At 37.9% G+C, this 19,246-nt stretch overlaps 2 protein-coding genes and 1 long non-coding RNA gene across 5 annotated transcripts; 2 read left to right on the top strand and 1 right to left on the bottom strand.

Moving 5' to 3' along the window:
• Window positions 1-287: 287 nt before the first annotated feature.
• Window positions 288-10,923, top strand: LOC121779753. The gene is made up of 22 exons (XM_042177148.1): window positions 288-1,470; window positions 2,234-2,349; window positions 2,427-2,632; window positions 2,807-2,926; window positions 3,166-3,294; window positions 3,375-3,500; window positions 3,656-3,711; window positions 3,795-3,894; window positions 4,038-4,155; window positions 4,352-4,561; window positions 4,813-5,140; window positions 6,282-6,375; window positions 6,877-6,985; window positions 7,288-7,559; window positions 7,649-7,776; window positions 7,940-8,174; window positions 8,830-9,018; window positions 9,151-9,440; window positions 9,720-9,921; window positions 10,047-10,289; window positions 10,381-10,460; window positions 10,542-10,923. Exons 1-22 carry the CDS (start codon window positions 569-571, stop codon window positions 10,687-10,689), a joined length of 4,401 nt encoding a protein of 1,466 aa, XP_042033082.1. The 5' UTR covers window positions 288-568; the 3' UTR covers window positions 10,690-10,923.
• Window positions 10,924-12,164: 1,241 nt separating this feature from the next.
• Window positions 12,165-15,824, top strand: LOC121779996. 3 transcript variants are annotated; one of them, XR_006045970.1, is made up of 4 exons: window positions 12,165-12,343; window positions 13,213-13,310; window positions 15,377-15,465; window positions 15,684-15,824. It is a non-coding gene; the product is annotated as an uncharacterized LOC121779996 (long non-coding RNA). The 3 variants fall into 3 exon arrangements; XR_006045969.1 differs by having other exon boundaries at window positions 15,350-15,465; XR_006045968.1 differs by having other exon boundaries at window positions 15,350-15,440; window positions 15,684-15,823.
• LOC121779995 (ATP-dependent 6-phosphofructokinase 6-like) lies at window positions 13,218-18,932 on the bottom strand. Its single transcript, XM_042177510.1, has 13 exons — window positions 18,806-18,932; window positions 18,048-18,094; window positions 17,932-17,971; window positions 17,741-17,803; window positions 17,526-17,663; window positions 17,141-17,299; window positions 17,006-17,059; window positions 16,738-16,806; window positions 16,229-16,358; window positions 15,715-15,968; window positions 15,517-15,565; window positions 15,297-15,451; window positions 13,218-14,810 (listed from the first exon to the last, which is right to left on the bottom strand). The coding sequence occupies exons 1-13, from the start codon at window positions 18,905-18,907 to the stop codon at window positions 14,613-14,615; spliced, it is 1,458 nt and encodes a 485-aa protein (XP_042033444.1). The 5' UTR covers window positions 18,908-18,932; the 3' UTR covers window positions 13,218-14,612.
• Window positions 18,933-19,246: the final 314 nt, after the last annotated feature.

Genomic DNA, 19,246 nt, shown 5'->3' with positions numbered 1-19,246 from the left:
AAAAAAAATAAAAAAATAAAAACGGGACGTCCGACCGGACGTCCGAGTTGAAGCCACAGTGGCGGACGTCCGCCCGCCCGTCGCCGGGATGTCCGAGGACACCCGACGTCCTCACGGGACGTCCGTATCCGACCTCCGACCTCCCAACGGCGGACGTCCCGTCGCCCTTCCCGGTGTCCGACCGGACGTCCTACCGGAGGGGCGCCATAGGAGATGCTCTAAGTAATCTTTAAATTTTGGTGAAAGATACGTTAATGAAATAAAAAAAGAAAATTAACTGTGCCAGATTGCCATCTTCCCCCCAAATCCCCCACCCATCTTTCTCTCTCTATATTTCCCCTCTCCCTCTCTCTTTCTCTCTCTACTTTTCTCGCAAAACCACATCATCCTCCACCTTTACGCACAAGCCTGTATCTATAGTTTCGGCAGGCAAACAGCAGCTCACTGCACACATTCGCGCAGTTTGAGTTACTTGGGAATCGAGGCGGTTGCAAACTCGATTTCGGCGGCGGTTCCCGGAGCGATTTGGTTTGCGTCGGGGAGGATTCCGGGGAGATGCATTCCTTTCATGCTATCTCCACTCCCGGCGGCGCGGCGTGATGACTATTCTCACCGGTACATGGCTAATTGCAAGCTTCGATTCGCACTTTCACCTCATGTGCTGGTAGGACTAGCGGCAGTGCTGTTGCTGTCAGTCTACTGTAACCCTAGGTTGATTGCTGCAGTAGCAGATTCAGATTCGGATTTGGATTCCGGCTCGTTTTCTCTGCTGTTCCACCAGGACTACTCGCCGCCAGCGCCTCCGCCTCCTCCGCCGCACCAGCCGTCGCTCTCGTGCGAGTCCGATCTCGGCGGCGTTGGGAGTTTGGATACTACTTGCCAAATAGTATCCAGCGTAAACATAACGAAGAATGTGTATGTAGAAGGGAAGGGTGATTTAGTAATCGCGGCGAATGTTACTGTGGACTGCTCATCGTTTGCTGGGTGTGAGCTTGCTATAAATATTTCGGGGAACTTTACTTTAGGTGAGTATGCGTCGATAGTTTGTGGTGCCTTTCAGTTATTTGCAGATAACGCTTTTTTTGGCAATGGTTCTGCTGTGAATACTACTGGTTTGGCGGGGTCACCACCGGCACAGACTAGTGGGACCCCCCAAGGAGTGGATGGAGCGGGCGGGGGCCATGGCGGCAGAGGTGCGGCATGTTTGAAGGATAAGAGTAAGAATCCTGAAGATGTATGGGGAGGGGATGCTTATTCATGGTCAAGTTTGGGAAAGCCGTGTAGTTATGGGAGTAAAGGAGGGACGACGAGTAAGGAAATTGATCATGGGGGTGGAGGAGGGGGGAAGATCATGGTTGTGGTATCGATGTTATTGGAGGTGAATGGCAGTGTTTTGGCTAGTGGAGGAGATGCAGGTCCAAAAGGAGGTGGAGGGTCTGGAGGCAGCATATACATCAAGGCTCAAAAGATGTAAAGTCATTCGTCATTCTCTTGTATTTGCTTTACTTGAAAAAGTTGATCTCATGCTAACCATATTAGTTATGTAGTGTGGAGTGAAGAATCTGTTCCATTGTTACTAATCTGAATCAGATATTATGATTTCAATAACAACTTCTCGATACTGATTAAATATGCTTTGTAAATATAGGGAATTGTAGAGCTAGTTGTTCTTGAGTTATTGTGGGTTACAGGTAGGCATGGTTTGGAATCAGCTGGACCAGTATTTCATATAATAACTTAACTACTTTGTAACTTTATAGGTTTGTAGGATGTTACAAACCCACCAGTTTCTTTCCTATTGCTGTCATTCTGTAATTATATTTGGTGGTTGACTGTGTATGCCGTTATTCTTCTTTTGGTTAGTGTTCTTCTTTCTAAGATGCCATACCTTTAGGATAGATTGTTTTGTGGTTCTTTTCTGGTCTTTCTGATTCTATCCCTTTCCATAAATCAGCTGGATTAATTTTAAGTGTGAATATTCTTTTTAGCTCATTCAAGATTGTTTATAACAAGCCTAATATTTTTCATCTAGCTGTTGCAAATACTGTGTTCTTTCCGTCCTTAATTTTTGTAACAATTTAATAACATTAATAGTTTTATAACAGAAGTAAAAATAAATAAATTCATGAACCTATATTCTTTTCTACTTTAGATAGCTATATGCTTTATCTCAGGCCAACAGGAAGACCTGGATCTCAGTAGATCTAACCATGTTATTCCTTGGAAAGTGCAGGACCGGAAGTGGCATCATAAGTGCTTGCGGGGGTAGTGGTTTTGCTGGAGGTGGTGGTGGCAGAATTTCTGTAGATATTTTTAGCAGGCATGATGACCCTGTCATTTCTGTATATGGTATGCTCGACAACCATATTTGTCTTTAAGCACTGAGAATTGATCCTGTTAAATTTCTCTTTAATATCTTATTGCAGGTGGAAGTAGTGTTGGTTGCCCTGAAAATGCAGGTGCTGCTGGTACATTTTATGATTGTGTGCCTCGTAGCCTTACTGTGAGCAATCATCACAAGTCAACATATACAGACACACTCCTTATGGAGTTTCCTCAACCGTTTTTGACGAATGTCTATATAAGAAATCAGGCAAAGGCGTCCGTTCCCCTGCTGTGGAGCCGTGTCCAGGTCAGTAAAGTTGGTGTTATTACGTGTGTTCTGAAATAGTGAATTATATGGTCTTTCAGATCTTGTACAGATATTGTAAAAATATGGCACCAGAACTCTGCAAATGTTTTTATCATGTAACCAGGCATAGTTATTGCAAATAAGAACCTAATTCAGCCACGTTCTTGCTGCTAGGTTCAAGGACAAATCAGCCTATTGCGTGGAGGGATTTTGAGTTTTGGGCTTGCACATTATTCAACGTCAGAGTTTGAGCTAGTGGCAGAAGAGCTGTTAATGAGTGATTCTATGATTAGAGTAAGTGGCAGATTTTATGATGCATGGAAAAATTAGGAGAAGGATTTATAAACATGTTGGTCTCCTTTTTTTTGCTGCTTCCATGTATTTCCGAGATAAAAGTTTTTCAAATATTTACCTGCCACTTCTAACACCGTATCATGGAGGAATGCATAGCTTATGGTGGATTTTTTCATTCTCTTGTAGTTGGGTGTCTATCTTAGATATTTAATATACTTGAATGTCTAACTCCTTTCTAGGTTTATGGGGCTCTTCGCATGTCAGTTAAAATGTTTCTAATGTGGAACTCAAAGATGTTAATAGATGGTGGTGCGGATGAGACTGTCGAGACATCGTCAATTGAGGCTAGTAATCTCATAGTCCTCAGGGTGAGTACTCTGTCCATTACTTATAGTGTCATGATCTTGATATCCATGCATGGATTATTTATCTACTCTTTGTTTGACAGAACTCATCTGTTATCCATTCAAATGCAAACTTGGGAGTTCATGGCCAAGGTTTATTGAATTTGACTGGACCAGGAGATTGCATAGAAGCTCAGCGGCTAGTTCTATCATTATTTTATAGCATCAATGTATGGAGTATTTTAATCATCTACTCACTTTTTTACTCATGTTCATCAACTCGAAAAGCTAATGCTCTAGATGGGTCATCATCCTGATTCTTAGTATGAGACTGTCTCAATAGCAATATAATGCAAACTGACCTTTCTCTCATGTTTTGATGAAGATTGGACCTGGATCTGTTCTGCGTGGTCCTATGAAGAATTCCTCAGATGAGGCCGTGTAAGTTCTGGCTCCTCCTATTCAAGTAATATTAGGCATGGTGTTCTCATTTTGATTGAAAAATAAAAGCTTTTGTTCTTCAGGGCGCCAAAACTTTATTGTGATTCACAAGATTGTCCCAGTGAGCTGCTTTATCCACCTGAAGATTGTAACCTGAACTCTTCTCTGATCTTTACCTTACAGGTTGATAAGTTCTGTTAGACCATAAAAAGATTTTAATACTATTAGTTTGAACTATGAAACCCACTGCATTATCTTCTGTTTTTGTGTCACGAGGTTATTTTTCTGCTGGTATAGATTTTTAATGATTTTGTATTGTTACTTAGATATGTCGTGTTGAGGATATCCTTGTTGAGGGATTTGTTGAAGGCTCTGTTGTCCATTTCCATAGAGCCAGAACCATCAACGTCCAGCCTAGTGGAGTTATAAGCACATCCGGAATGGGTAATATTCTCACTGTCATGCAAAATGTCCTCTATATCACGAGCACCCGAGGAAATTCTCTCCACATACGAAATATTTGATGTTCTCCATTCTGGAGTTAATAAATTATTGTGCTTGAAGAATTGGCATTAAGATACATGTGATTAAGCCAGGTTGCCCATGTATCTTAACATTCCAGGATTTGATATTTCTGTAGGCTGCCATGGTGGTTTAGGTCAAGGAGATGTCTTGAGCAATGGTCTTGGTAGTGGTGGTGGACATGGTGGTAGGGGTGGAATGGGCTGTTACGATGACATCTGTGTTGACGGTGGCATATCATATGGATATGCTAATTTGCCTTGTGAACTTGGCAGTGGAAGTGGAAGTGATAGCTTGGAAATATCAACTGCTGGTGGCGGTACTTTAGGTGAGAACCGATTATTGAACCACATAAGTTAATGTTCTTTCTCTGTTTAGGGCTTGAGAATTAATTGCACGTCAAGACATTTTTACCATTGTGTTCGTGACATTAGATTAGATATTGCATTATTAAGTCAGTGCATAATGCTCTCATTTTCTAAACTAACCGTTCCGATTGACACCTATCATGAAAATCTGATTATTTGCTAGCATCCGTATTTAAGGATGCCTCTGAATTCTGTTCCCTGTCTTATGCAGTGATGGGTTCCTTGGAGCACCCATTGATAAATTTATATGTTGAAGGTTCTGTTAGAGCAGATGGAGACAGCTTCGTGGGGCTCCAAAAGAATAGTGCTTCGATTGATAAGTTTGTTGGTCCCGGAGGTGGTTCTGGTGGCACTATATTGTTATTTTTGCACAATTTGGATCTTCGCGAATCTGGCAATTTATCTAGTGCTGGAGGTCATGGTAGCCTTACCAGTGGTGGTGGAGGTGGTGGTGGAAGGATTCATTTTCATTGGTCTGATATTTCTACTGGAGATGTTTATTGGCCAATAGCTACAGTAAATGGAACAATACATACAATGTTAGTACAAACGAAACTTTTTCATGTGATGACTTGCTTCCAATGTTCCATGTTTTGCATTCTTTACACTTTTATTGTTTTTTAGTTTCTGATATTTTGTGTGAAGGAAAGAAAGATGTTTTGGTTGGTGGCCCATCTTACATGTTCAATTCTATTTGTTTATCATGATCTATATACATTGTGCCTTGATTTCATTTCTCCTTGTATTAAATGTGTACCACTGGTGTCACATTATCAGATCAGTCATACTAATTATGGTCAATTTTTTTATCATCAGTCAAATTTTGGGACATCAAAATTGAAAATACTTTGCATATTGCAATATACGTAATAGGAGTATTATCTTTATATATGGCAAAATAGTCCAGGAAACTGCTGTCCTGGGTAAATAAAGAAGGGAATATATTATGTACATTCTTTGGAGCAATAACACTGAAACATCTTTTTATGTTTCTATATGTATATGATATCTAGGCTGGGATCATCATGTCAATCATTCTTTAGAGTATTAGCCATGTTCATTATTTTAATATTTGTTTGACTTGTAATACTCCATGTATTTGATATTTGAGATAAATACTCGACTTGGTATTTTATACAAATCATGATTTGTGGAAACTTGAAAATAAGGTGAGCATTATAGTCGATGTTAATAAAAGATGAGATTGTTCATCACAGTGAATCAGATTTTCTGGCGATTATGCATAATGTGTGAACATTGTTAAAACTGTGAATTAACTCAAGTATATTTCAGCTTTGAACTCACCAACCCAGAATTTTGGATCTAAAATATGTCTGACAGACCCCTCTTATTATTCTCACTAGCTCTTTATGATGTTTGGACACTGTAGGTTTGCTTTAGTGCTCTAGACCAACACGTTTTCAATTTTTACCCCCCGGATATATGCTCACTGGGGTTCTGGTATCCATTTTGAGTCCAGAATTGGTGTTCTTCCTGCTACTAGTCCATGGTTTAATGATTCCCAGATGTATATTAACTTAATTGTGTTAAAAGTATCTTCCATGTGTATTTTCACTTCTGTGCATTGCATCTCTAGGATATGGTTTCACATCTACCATCGGTTGTAACTTGTATGGTTTCTTATTTCCAGTAATGTTCAAATGGTTGTCTTTTCCGTAGGGGTGGATTAGGTGGCGTACAAGGTCACATGGGCGAAAATGGCAGTATCAGTGGTAAAGCTTGCCCCAAAGGGCTTTATGGTATATTTTGCGAGGTAGGTCCAACTCGATTAAGTTACTTTCTTGAAGTTTCTGTTGTCTTCTTCGATTCATTATTAGTTAAAACATTGTTGTTTTGAACACCAAGAAAATCATGTTGAGAGCCGAGAACAATTAATGAGTTTTTGTTGTCATTTTTTGGTTGTAAAGAGTAGCATTTGTCTAAATATCTGTAAGCTTTTGATGGAATTTGATGACGCAAGCGCTTGTATGATTGTATCTCATGATGTTGCATTGAAGAGCAATGTTTGGAAGATTGTCTACTACTATAATTTATATGGGTGTTCTTTAGAGTATCAGTTTTCGGAAATAGAGGCTAATTTTGATAATCGATCAAGGAAGAAGAGCTATGCATATACTATATTAGGGCATATGAAGTATGCTGTATTACCTAGTGCATTTGCACACTTCGCTTTGATGTAATGCCAGTTTATAATTAACCTTGTTTTTCTGTTTCCCCAATTGATCTCTCTCCCCCCCCCCCACCAACTTTTCAGGAATGTCCAATTGGCACTTATAAAAATGTCACAGGGTCAGAGAAATCCCTCTGTTTTCCATGCCCAACTGATGAGCTTCCTAATCGGTCCATTTATGTTCACGTCCGAGGTATCTATAATTCAATAAGATATTGTTGTTTCTTGAAGAGAATTTCTATTATGGGACTATGATATCTGGCTTTTCACATTTCCCTATTATTCTTTGTTTTTTTGTTTTGATTTGTATATGTAGTTTCTTTTCTATAGCATTCCCATTAGTATTTATGCTATTACTTGAATATCTTAGGTTTCCAAAACTATTGTGCTAGTCATTTTCTCAGATTTGTGACCCCAAATATGTTGCTGTTATTTTCTATTTTTAAACGTAAATGCTAGCCAGCTATTCTAAGTGAGGTTCCTGTTCCGTTGCAGGTGGTATTACTGAAACACCTTGTCCTTATAAGTGTATTTCTGATAGATACCACATGCCAAATTGTTATACCGCTCTTGAAGAACTAATATATACATTTGGCGGACCATGGTTGTTTGGTCTCCTGCTTTTGGGTCTTCTAGTTCTGCTTGCTTCAGTTCTAAGTGTTGCACGAATGAAGTTCATTGGCGTGGATGAGTTACCTGGTCCTTCTCCCACACAACAAGGTTCCCAAATAGATCATTCATTCCCTTTCTTGGAATCTCTTAACGAGGTAGTATCCGTGTTCATGGAGAACAAAATTCTTGTCCTCCCGCTCACCATGTTAGACACCATAGAATTGATATTATGATTGCCAATCAGGTACTAGAAACTAACAGAGTGGGGGAGTCTCAGAGTCACGTGCACAGGATGTACTTCATGGGTCCAAATACGTTTAGTGAACCTTGGTATCTTCCACATACACCTCCTGAGCAAGTAAAAGAAATAGTGTAAGCTGTTACCGCATATTTATTCATATCCTAGTAACATGTTACTGCCACTTCCTTCGACACCATGGTATCTGAACAGCCTTTTTTTTCCTCCATCTAAGTCCTTTGCTTTTGCCTTTACTCTGGCTTGTTTTGGTAACCTAATGCTATTCTAACATGGCAGGTATGAAGGCGCATTTAACGATTTTGTGGATGAGATCAATGCTCTTTCTGCATATCAGTGGTGGGAGGGTGCGGTTCACAGTATTTTTTGCATTCTTGCCTATCCTTGTGCATGGTCATGGCAGCAGTGGCGCCGGAAAATAAAGCTGCAGAAAATTCGAGAATATGTGCGATCTGAATATGACCATTCTTGCTTACGTTCTTGTCGCTCACGTGCTCTATATGAAGGGCTGAAGGTAGATCTTACAGCATTGTGCGTGGTTGGAATTCACATTGAATTGAGATGCCTTATTCGTATTTTGTAATTGTTCAGTACTTGGTATGAGATCCCCATACCTTTTTCGTAGGCCTACTAATTGACGATCAAGATATATGAGACTAACAAAAAGTCGACCTGAGTAATAATTTTAGGCATTGTTTCGTTTCCCAATAACTGTTCGCACAACCTGAGCACTATGTGGAGCATTCTTGCTTTGTCAATGAACTTGCATGCTATGTAGTTTCATTTCATATATATTTCTCTGGATCTTGTCTATGCATCTGTTGCTTAGTTCTTTTCTTTGATGGCTTGGGCTTTATTTCTTTTGTTGCTGTTTCTCCTTTTTGTTGGATGGGCCAGGGCTTTGACAAGTACCCAGGAATCTTTCTTTTTTGAGATTGCTCTAGTATGGTTGCTCATGATGTAGAAGATTTTTCATTCTGCATCTCACTTCAATCACTTTTATTACTATTGGACTTGTAGTCAAATCTGATTTGTTTCATACACTCTTTCAGTGCATCAGCTTTGGCATAATACTATTAGATAGATGCATATTAGAGCTGAGCCCTTTTCTTTTAGCCTCATAGCAAAAACTTGGGATCTTTCTATAACAAACCATTTGTCTAACGTAGGTTGCTGCAACTCCAGATCTAATGCTAGCATATATTGACTTTTTCCTTGGTGGTGATGAGAAGAAAAATGGTCTTCCTCCTCGTCTCCAACAAAGGTTTCCCATTTCTCTATTATTTGGAGGAGATGGGAGCTACATGACTCCTTTCATTCTTCATAATGACAACATCATTACTAGTCTGATGAGTCAGGTTTGTTATTTAACCCCAGGAACTAAATACGTATCTTTTTGTACTCTGAACCAACAATATTCTGGAAAGAGCGATACTGTCTATTTACATTCATTATCTTCTGGACTTCACTGACTCCACTTTTTCTGTCAGTCTGTTCCACCCACCACCTGGTATCGCTTTGTGGCTGGTGTGAATGCACAATTGCGCTTAGTAAGAAGGGGCTGCCTGAGAACAAAGTTTCATTTAGTCCTTCAGTGGCTTAATACTTTTGCAAATCCTGAACTAAGGGCCTATGGTTTGCATGTGGATCTTGCTTGGTTTCAGGCCACTACTGATGGTTACTATCATTATGGACTTCTGATATATTCGATAGAAGAATTTGACCGTGTGTCATTCGTATGCCATGATGGAGAATCTGGAGATGATGAACAACATTCACGGTATGCATCTATTATCAAACATTTGAGCAGACGTGTAAAATGTAAATACAAGAGTTATATATTTGCAGTCACACCTTTGTATCCATGTGTTTCTTATGCAGAGGGATACTGCTTGTACTCATAACCATTTCAATCCATCCATGCATGTGAAGTCATATTACTTGTATCAGTGAAACATATTATTTGAATAAATAAGATGATGACAAGATACAAAACCTGTTATATTTAACTTGAGCCTTTTGTCTGATGTTCCACTTTTTTCTTCGTTGGGTAAATCAGCGCTGTTGGTATCCATCTGAAAGATGAGAGTTCAAATAAGAGTTTCTTAGGACGAACTCAGAGGAGTGCTGAAGGTAACTTGAGGAGGAATATTTATGGCGGTGTTCTAGATTATGACAGTTTGAAGGCGCTTGAGGAGAAAAGAGATTTACTCTTTATCCTCTCTTTTCTAATTCACAACACCAAACCTGTTGGCCATCAGGTCTCTCTCTCTCTCTCACACACACACTTGATTTTATTTCGGGATAGGAAATAACAGGAGTTGAGATATTTATGCATTTGTTTAGGTTATCCTTCTTAAAAGTGCTTTATTTTGTTGTGCTGCAGGATCTCGTGGGCTTGGTGATCTCAATCCTGCTTCTTGGAGATTTTAGTCTGGTATTGCTCACCTTGCTCCAGTTGTATTCACTCTCCCTAGCAGACGTCTTTCTTGTTTTGTTTATTGTGCCCCTCGGGATTTTGCTCCCCTTTCCTGCTGGAATCAATGCTTTATTCAGTCATGGACCTAGGCGATCAGCAGGTCTTGCACGTGCATATGCTTTGTGGAACATCACATCATTCATAAACATAGTGAGTAGTTTTTTTGTTTTTTCCATTTAAATACTGACATGTACACATACCCAATTTCTTACTAGCTGGTTTCTTTATTGGCCTGCCCCAGGGTGTTGCATTCATATGCGGTTATATTCACTATCAAACACAATCAAGTAAAACAACCCCAAGCTTTCAGCCATGGAATATGTGAGTTCTGTTTGTACTTGATTTTTGGCAGTCTGCAATAATTAATTCGTTCTGATATGGTTGCGCTTTCTATGATTGCAGGGATGAAAGGGAATGGTGGATTTTTCCCTTGTCACTTAGTTTGTGTAAATGCATCCAATCTAAGCTCGTAAATTGGCATGTCGCAAATCTGGAAATTCAGGATCGGGCATTGTATAGTAAAGACTTTGAGTTGTTCTGGAATTCATAAATTTTACTGAGCAATTATGTTCACACGAACACCATCATTTTTTTTCGTGGGTTCTATTGCAAGGTGTAGAGAGTAGTGGTTGGCACAGGAGTAGAAACAAGTTGAATGAGAGAAAAGTGGAGTAGATAGTTCTGAGGCATTTATTTGTATCCTTATGTTGTGCAGCTATATTCATTTTGTCTATGTAAATATAGAAATGGGATATTCCCATGGCTTATATATTTCTTTCCCTAATTCACTTCTCTCTCACACGTTTTTCTCTGTATTATCATATCTCAGTCTCACAGTCTCTTATCCTGTTAAGGCTGCCAACCGCCGTGGTCGTCTCCACCTCCATCTCGGATTCACCTCAGAACACCTTCCTCCATCAATCGCATCCACCACCTTCTCCTTTGCCTCTCAAGATTTTGTTACACAAACAAAAATCGATCATTATCCCCATTGCAAATCTCTGATAAATTTCTAACTCTTTTCCCTCAGTTTTGGCCACACGCCAACTAAGCCATAGCTCATCATGGCATTCAGGCATATTCGGCCGAGTTTGTGTTTTGGATCTATAAGAAAAAGCTTCTTGGAGGTGGAAGAAAAATGGTTCTATAAGAAAGAGCTTCTTGGAGGTGGAAGAAAAAGAAATAAGTTAATTTGGGATTGAATAGGACTCTTTCTTCATCCTCTTCTTCTATATCTTTGCGGCGATAATGCAGTGCGGGGATAGGGATGTTAGTGTAGTTTGAAACTTATGGATTATCAGAATTGTTTGTTAAATTTAGAAGGTTATGATTTGAAAATTTTCAATCTGATAAAATCTCAACCTAATTATCCTGCAATCTGAGTACGGCTGACCCGAAATCCGATGGATTAACCTTAGGTGCAACTAATTTGACACTTAAATAATACATTTTGATGCGAATGAAAATTTGCTAAAAATAAAATGCATTAGGTTTTATTAACAAGAGTATAATTTAATAGTAGTAATAGACAAACGAACAAGTTCAAAATAAAAAATATTTTGAATTTTAAAATATGCTTAAAATTTATCAAAAGAAACTATATTTAATCTTTATACAAATTTTAAATTAGATTTTTCAACATGCAAATATCCACCACAATTTTTTCTTATGCTATGTTAAATTTCAAATTTTATAAAACGTTATTCTTATTGATTGATACGGAGTATATTTTAAAAAAAATATTAGTAGTACTTCAATTATATTTGTATTTATAGTTGCAATGTGATTAATATCTTAACTTTTTATGAGTTTTTATATTATAAATGTAGGATCCTTAAGAATAAAAAAAATATACTGTAAACTAATTTTAATTTTAGTTTTTAGTTTGATTAGTATGTTGAACTAGCCTAAAAACCGAATATTTTGATTTGAGAATTATAGCCCAAAACAATTTAATCCATAATTTTCATTCTTTTATCTCTATCAAACCAGTGACTGGAACACGTATAAATTATAATTCTGCCTTTTAACTTAACTTTAGTCATTTGCTCAACAATCCTCACGCAGTGATTCCGCAAATTCATCCGATTTTTCCCTGATATGAACATTCGAATGCCCTAAATTCACCTACACCTGAAACCAAATCTAAGAGGAAACAACTTGACTCAGTGATTGGAGCTGCCTGCAGATTCAGAATTCATAAGGTAAATATGCTATTAAAATCTTTAATCAGCTAATAAAGAGTGTATACATACTTTCGTTTTTTTCAAGCCATTTTCTGTATTTGCTTTTTCGTGTCTGTTTTCCTTTTGCAACGGATATGGATAGAGATCTTTGATGGCGCATCACTCAATTTCTCATCTGAATCATGCTACTCTCTATTTCCTTATTTTACACTGAAATTTTGATGCGAAATAAACCACGCTCTGAAATTTATTGCAGGTAAAATGATAACGAAAATTCCATAAAGAATTTTTTGGCGCCAAATTTATTTTCTGTTGTTTTTAGAAACGTTATCAAACTGTATTTTATATGGTATATAGATATTGTTAAAATTCTAATATCTTGTCTCACATCGGCTTGATGATGATCCTATCTCCTCGTGTGGATAACCCTCCCCCTTATGAGGCCTTTTAAGGGGTGAGTGGCCCATTTCTAATATGGTATCAGAGCGGGCCTAAGTCTATGATTGATTATATCTCTTTATCTCTTCTCTTGCCTACCCACGTGATGGAAGTCCGATGTGTCATTCCATATCTTGTCCCACATCGGCTTGGTGATGATCCTATCTCTTCTATATAAGTATGGATAACCCTCATCGGCTTGGTGATGATCCTATCTCTTCTATATAAGTGTGGATAACCCTCCCTCTTCTATATAAGTGTGGATAACCCTCCCCCTTTGGTGATGATCATATCTCTTCTATATAAGTGTGGTGAGTGGCCAATTTCTAATAGATATTAACTAAGTTTTTAGATGTTAATTTTCTAGGAAATGTTGCAAACTACCTCTTTGATTTTATTTTTTTCATATTAATTTGTACGCCAGATTCTGAGTTTCAGCTCCTTATCAGGTATCCATGAGAAACATGAAATGCTTTGAGTGGTTATTCCTATGCTCTCTGATCACACTACTCAATGTCAATGGTCTATCATACAGTTATGGAAATTTGTAAGTGATTTGAGAATGCATTATCTCTTATTGATTTGCTACTTACTTGTTTATGCTTAGATTTGCATAGCTGTGAGAATGAGATGGGCCTGCTGTGTAAAAAGTGATGTGAAATTATGTGTTTCTAATATTCGTCAAATTAGTTCCTTCTTTGCTAAACTGAAAACTTAGGAATCATACTCTGTTTATTTGCATCCTGGCCACTTCTATTACACTGTTGAGTAAGAGAAACTAAGATACAGATGGATATGGTTAGGAAACAGAACTTGATTCAGCTCAGCTTTGTTCAGTTTACAGTTTTTGTCATCAACAGCCTGATTCTGACTTCTATTCTAGTTAAGTAGGGGTTAGCTAATAACAATCTAATCTTTTTACTATAAAGTTTGTCAATAAAACATTTGTATGTATTCTTAGTGAATTATGAGTTACGTGGCTGTCTTTATTTGCATCCTTAACAGTCTCGAAACATTTGGCACCATGAATGAGGAGTTTTGCATGTTTGTCAATCAAAGTGGTTAAATACACAAACTTAATGTGGCATCAACGTACCTACTTATTACTTAGTAATTAGTATGTATAGATATTTAAAAAATAACATCTCAAATCATAACTAAGAATCAATAATATCAATTAGATTTATTAATCTAATGGTATCAAAGATATACATATATCTAGTTGTCGACGATGAACGGAGCTTAAAGATTCATCAAAGTGACATCTGCTATAGATATCTCATTAGTCATGTACAATCTTGTTAATGATTCACCAAAGCGACAGAGTCCAATTGTAGGAAATTTTTGAAAAATAAGTACTGATAATTCAATTGTATCTTTACTTAGCAATATATTCAGATCTTTAATGTAGGAGTACTCAATATGAGACGTAAATCGGATGTAAGTCAAGTGTGTCAACTCCATTTTCTATTTTTATTACTAGTATTTGTCAGTTTTAACCATTAATATCCCCAAATGTTAACGTTTACGCATGTTTTTATACTGTACAAAAATCCACATGAAAATCAAAAGGACAAGTAACTTATATGCAATCAACATCATTTGTTAGTCACCAAGCAATCAACGTGTTTTATAATCAAAATACTGATAGATAAATAAACACTCCTACAATCAAAGAGGAGCAGAGCAGCATATTCTCTCTCAAAATCTATGAAAAAATGATGACTGAATCAAAGTGCTCCTACACGATCCCATTAATATGTTATTGTAGGAATCCTCAATCTAAATTGGACTAAATCGTGCAAAACAGGGAAGAGGGAGAGGTAGTCGAAGAGTATCAAGCGCTTTTTTATTTCTTGATTCTATTACCTGTTTTCGCGTCTGCAATATTCGTTGCATCGTCCATCAGTTGGGATTGAGACTCTTGCTCTTTCTTGGCTTCATCGAGCTGTTTACGGCCAAGGAAGCTCGGTTGGTTAGTCGAAGAGAGAAGCCTCGCCCACATCCTGTCAGTTATCACAACCTTGTTTTGCTGCTCAGTAATACGCTGCACAGAAACAGTTTTATGTCATCTCCACCTCAGTAATACGCTCAGTAATTAATTCTGATGAACGGGGTGAACTGTGTTCAACTTGTAGAAGCCTTTTCTGTTTTTCGAGATGACTCAGTTCATTCTTCACACGGGCGGAGCCTCTATTTCCCACAAGTTTGGTAGTTTAGCCCACAAATTTTTTTTAAAGAAGCACAGATCATTGCCAATGCGACAAAAACAAATCGTAGCAGTGATAAATTCCTACTTCAGACTTGACTCATGCAGCAAGTTCATAAAAGTTGTGAAAGATACCTCAAAACAATCAGTTTTAAGCAATATCCCGCAAGTGTCATTTCAACAAGCTCCTAAGATGATGTAAACTAAGTAAGGGCCTTACGACTTATTGCTTAGATGTCGAGGTGCTTCTTGATACTCAAAAGAGACATGTGACTTATTTTAATGAAACCATGATGACCACTATCTAAGTAAATTGCGACTTACATTGAACGGAATGTATGTATGCCGGCCATTTACAAGCCCACTTGTGAAGCCAGTGAAACCTGACATCGCTCCATGAACAGCACTTTGAGCAAGAAGTGTGCAGTACACATTATCAGATGCATTGCTCGGAATAGCACGGATCATGTAAGTTGGATCTACAAAACAGTAGGTTAGTTTCTTGTTTCCAATAAATAGGACAAAAATTCTTTACTGAACTGACCTATGTATTTTAGAGTGATAGGAAGTTTTTGTTGCTTTGAAAAGTGTTCCTGTAATTGGGAAGAACAAATTAGCAAAGCAGGAAATCCACTATTACAGCTTTCAATAGTATAGATGTGATCCTTTATTAAAAAATCACAGTTAATGGTTTTTATGCTGTCTGAATAGGTTTCGCAATTTGTCAGAGAAGAAAGAAGACCTTAATCCTCCGAGAAAGCCACAAGCCGATGTCTTGAAGTAGCTTGTTCCCTGAAGCATCCTGTTCATTTTTAGCACTGAGAAGATCCTCTCCTGCTCCTTCAGCAACAACAATGACCATGTGTCCATTTTCTTTAAGCCTCTTCGCAATATACTCGAAAAGTCCACCTTGTCCTTCTAAATAAAATGGTGACTCGGGTATCAAGCAGCAGTCAACATCTCGGCTGGCCAGCGTAGCATACATTGCAATAAATCCTATACAAATAAAGTAGCAAAGTCAGCAGCTATTGAAGAGATCATATCAAAATAACTGTAGAGCTCGAAGGAGCAAGCCATATTTCTTAAGTATCAATAGTTTCCGTCATTTGAAGGCTACTAATCTTGCTTCTTATACATTTTATTACTCATAGTCATCTTAATTAATGCATAAAATCTTAGAGTGTGTCAGTCCTCACTTCTCACTCCTCAATATAGTTGCAGCTGAAGTCAATAGCAAGTGCGAAGATGTTTCTTACCACTGTAGCGGCCCATAAGTTTCACTACACCAATTCCATTTTCTGCACTCTCAGCCTCGACATGAGCAGCATTAATGGCGCGCTGAGCTTCCTCTACAGCAGTATCAAAACCGAATGATTGGTCAATAACCTGATAAGAGAATCCAGTTGAAACCGACGTTTGTTAGTACTCAAAGCGAATAAACTCCAGTGAATACACCAAACGTTTTAAACTCCAAATTCCCATCACTTTTTAATGGAAGTTAATCCCACAAACTAGAATCAAGGTTTATGTTCACATGGATTATAATGCAAGAAGAACGGCAAGCATTAACCACAATATTTGGGGTTAACCTAATATTTGGTCTTAAGAGAGGAAGAAGTACTGGGAAGAAAAATTACTAATGCATTCCCATAATGTTATATTAGTGAGACTTGGGATTATTTTCTTCAAATTGATCACATCATCTAGATAAATCCATATGAGGAATCAGAAGTGACAACTCATATAAATGACGAATAAAAGGTACCGATATGTCATTGTCAATTGTCTTGGGAATTCCAGCAACTATAACCTTTAAACCCCGCTTCCGAATTTCCTGCAAATGAAAACAAGTCTCCTGAAATGTTCAGCATGCATAACAGTAGAGTGGAAGAATAACTATGGAAACTTTTGTTAGAAAATTGCCACCAAACTGGCACTGGAGTCAGTAAATTCGGCCTGAATAATTGAAAGCAAAAACTAAATTAGATTGCATTTTATACATTGGGATTTATTATTCCCCTAAATAAGATCACCTCATATATAACAGCTGCTCCTTTCTGGGTGCCATCCCCTCCAATTATGTAAACCTGAGAATCATCGTTTTCATAAGTTCTATACTGAAGTTCAGTGCAAACATTCTAGCTATAGAAAGTATAATCAAGACTTACCTGATTAATTCCACGGTCCTGAATGCTGTCAACGATCTTCATGGTATCATGACCACCTCGGGAAGTTCCCAGGATGGTCCCACCACGCTTATGTATATCGTTTACAATCTTAGGTGACAAGGGTTTGGTATTCTTTGAATAGAATCCCCTGTAGCCTCCCTAAGAGAAGATATTATGCATTAGGAGTACATAAAATAGAAAAGAAACAGCTTTGCTAAACCAATGATTGAAGCACTAATGTAGCTTCCCTAATCAAACATACAATAACTTACAACAATATGCGATAAACTGCTGTCACAATAATTTGATAGCATTTCATACCATACCAAGGCTATAATCTGTGTGTAACAGTTGAAAATCAGGGCTAGCAATAAATACGACTTACATCGATTCCCAGGACTTTGGTGGCTCCATACATATAATCAAGGCTATGCACAATCTCCCTAATCACTGTGTTTAGGCCCGGGCAGAGACCTCCACATGTTACAATACAAGCATTCACTTCTTCTGGAGTAAAGTACACCTGCTTGATATTGATGCATTCAAATATTGGAGTCCCCAAATCCTAAAGACTTGAATACAAGAAAAGGGCAGGTTTACCTTTTGACGTGGTCCAGCTCGCCGGAAATGCACCCCTCTTGGGGAATCCTTGTGAACAACAATCTTCATAGAGAAACATAATTGGTCTGAGAACGGTAAAAAAATTCTACCCTTCGACTAGTAGGGGGTGGGGGGGGAGTACAAAGAAATAAGTATAACTAAGACCTTCTTTAAAACACAAGTGTGCCCACCTTTTGAGGTACACTATCATCCATGTCGACGAAATACTGCCTGAAATCATAAAAAAGTGTAAATATGCCCAATACTTGAGACCCATCTGAAAGGGAGAAAAGTATGTTTAACTCACTTAACAACAGAGTAAGCAGGATTGAAGCGTAGCGGATTGGGATAAGTCTGCCAAACATTAAAGCACCAATGTCAAGGTTCAGTTTCTCTGTACTTTCCTTTTCTCATGTCTCGGTCTCATTCTTCATAGCTTAAAAATTACTAGTACATGCTTTTCTCAACAGAAAAAACAAACACACACTACTGTAAAAATGTTACTACTACCATTTAAACTTCACAAAGAAGAAAGCGTCAAATGATTCTTCATGAATCCCAGCTTAAAACCACGACTTACATCAAACAATGCAGCAACAGAATTAAGTTATACTATTCCACAAGATCATGAACATTCATAATGCGGGCCCCACCAATACAAGCCAAAATTCTTACGAGATTAAAACACAACAAAATCATAAAATAGCCACAGCTCTACGCATTAATCCAGCTGTTAATGCATCTTATACGAGACGCATTAGCTCATTATCCCCAAACATTCATCACTATGTCCTGCAAACACTTCAACATTCCTCAGCTAAACTGTTCGCTCATTATCCCCAAACATTTAGCCCTCTAATTGCATAAACCGATTCTCCACAAACTAATTCACAATACTTATTCTACGCAGTGGAATCACACAGCAGCAATCGCAATCGCAATCGCAATCGCGCAACATCCAAACAAATACAGCCATCCGGCATTTCCAACGTGGGAAACAATAGATACAGATTCATGTATGTATATCATCAATGCAATCAAAACAAAACACACACGCGTACATACAGGGAGATTAGGAATGTAATCGGTGAGATGAGGCACATCCTGTAGAACGTAGCCGAGATTTCCTTCCGTCACCTTCATCTGGAAATTGCTCTGATTCGCCATGTCAAACTCTCTCTCTCTCACGCAAATCTACGCCTAATGCAATATGCAGAGGAAAATTTTATTTCAGTAAATGATTTATGGTTCAAAGACAAGAAGGAATCGAGTTTCTCGTGAGCAATTAATGTATGCACTTGTATATATATAAATCTATTAATTTGCTGATATTGATATATGTTAGTATAAATTTAAGATTACACTGGAATTTCCAATATATAATTAGTTTACGTGTGATATGATTTATTTTTAACAAATTAATATTTACTTACATAATAGTAACAAGTAAACAAGCAAAAGAAATTTCTACAGAATCGTCATGATGGATAGTATTTTATTTTTATA

This window comes from Salvia splendens, chromosome 19, assembly GCF_004379255.2.
Source record: "Salvia splendens isolate huo1 chromosome 19, SspV2, whole genome shotgun sequence".
NCBI lineage: Eukaryota > Viridiplantae > Streptophyta > Magnoliopsida > Lamiales > Lamiaceae > Salvia > Salvia splendens.
Note: the sequence above shows the minus strand (reverse complement) of the source record. Positions and strands in the feature narration are given on the sequence as shown.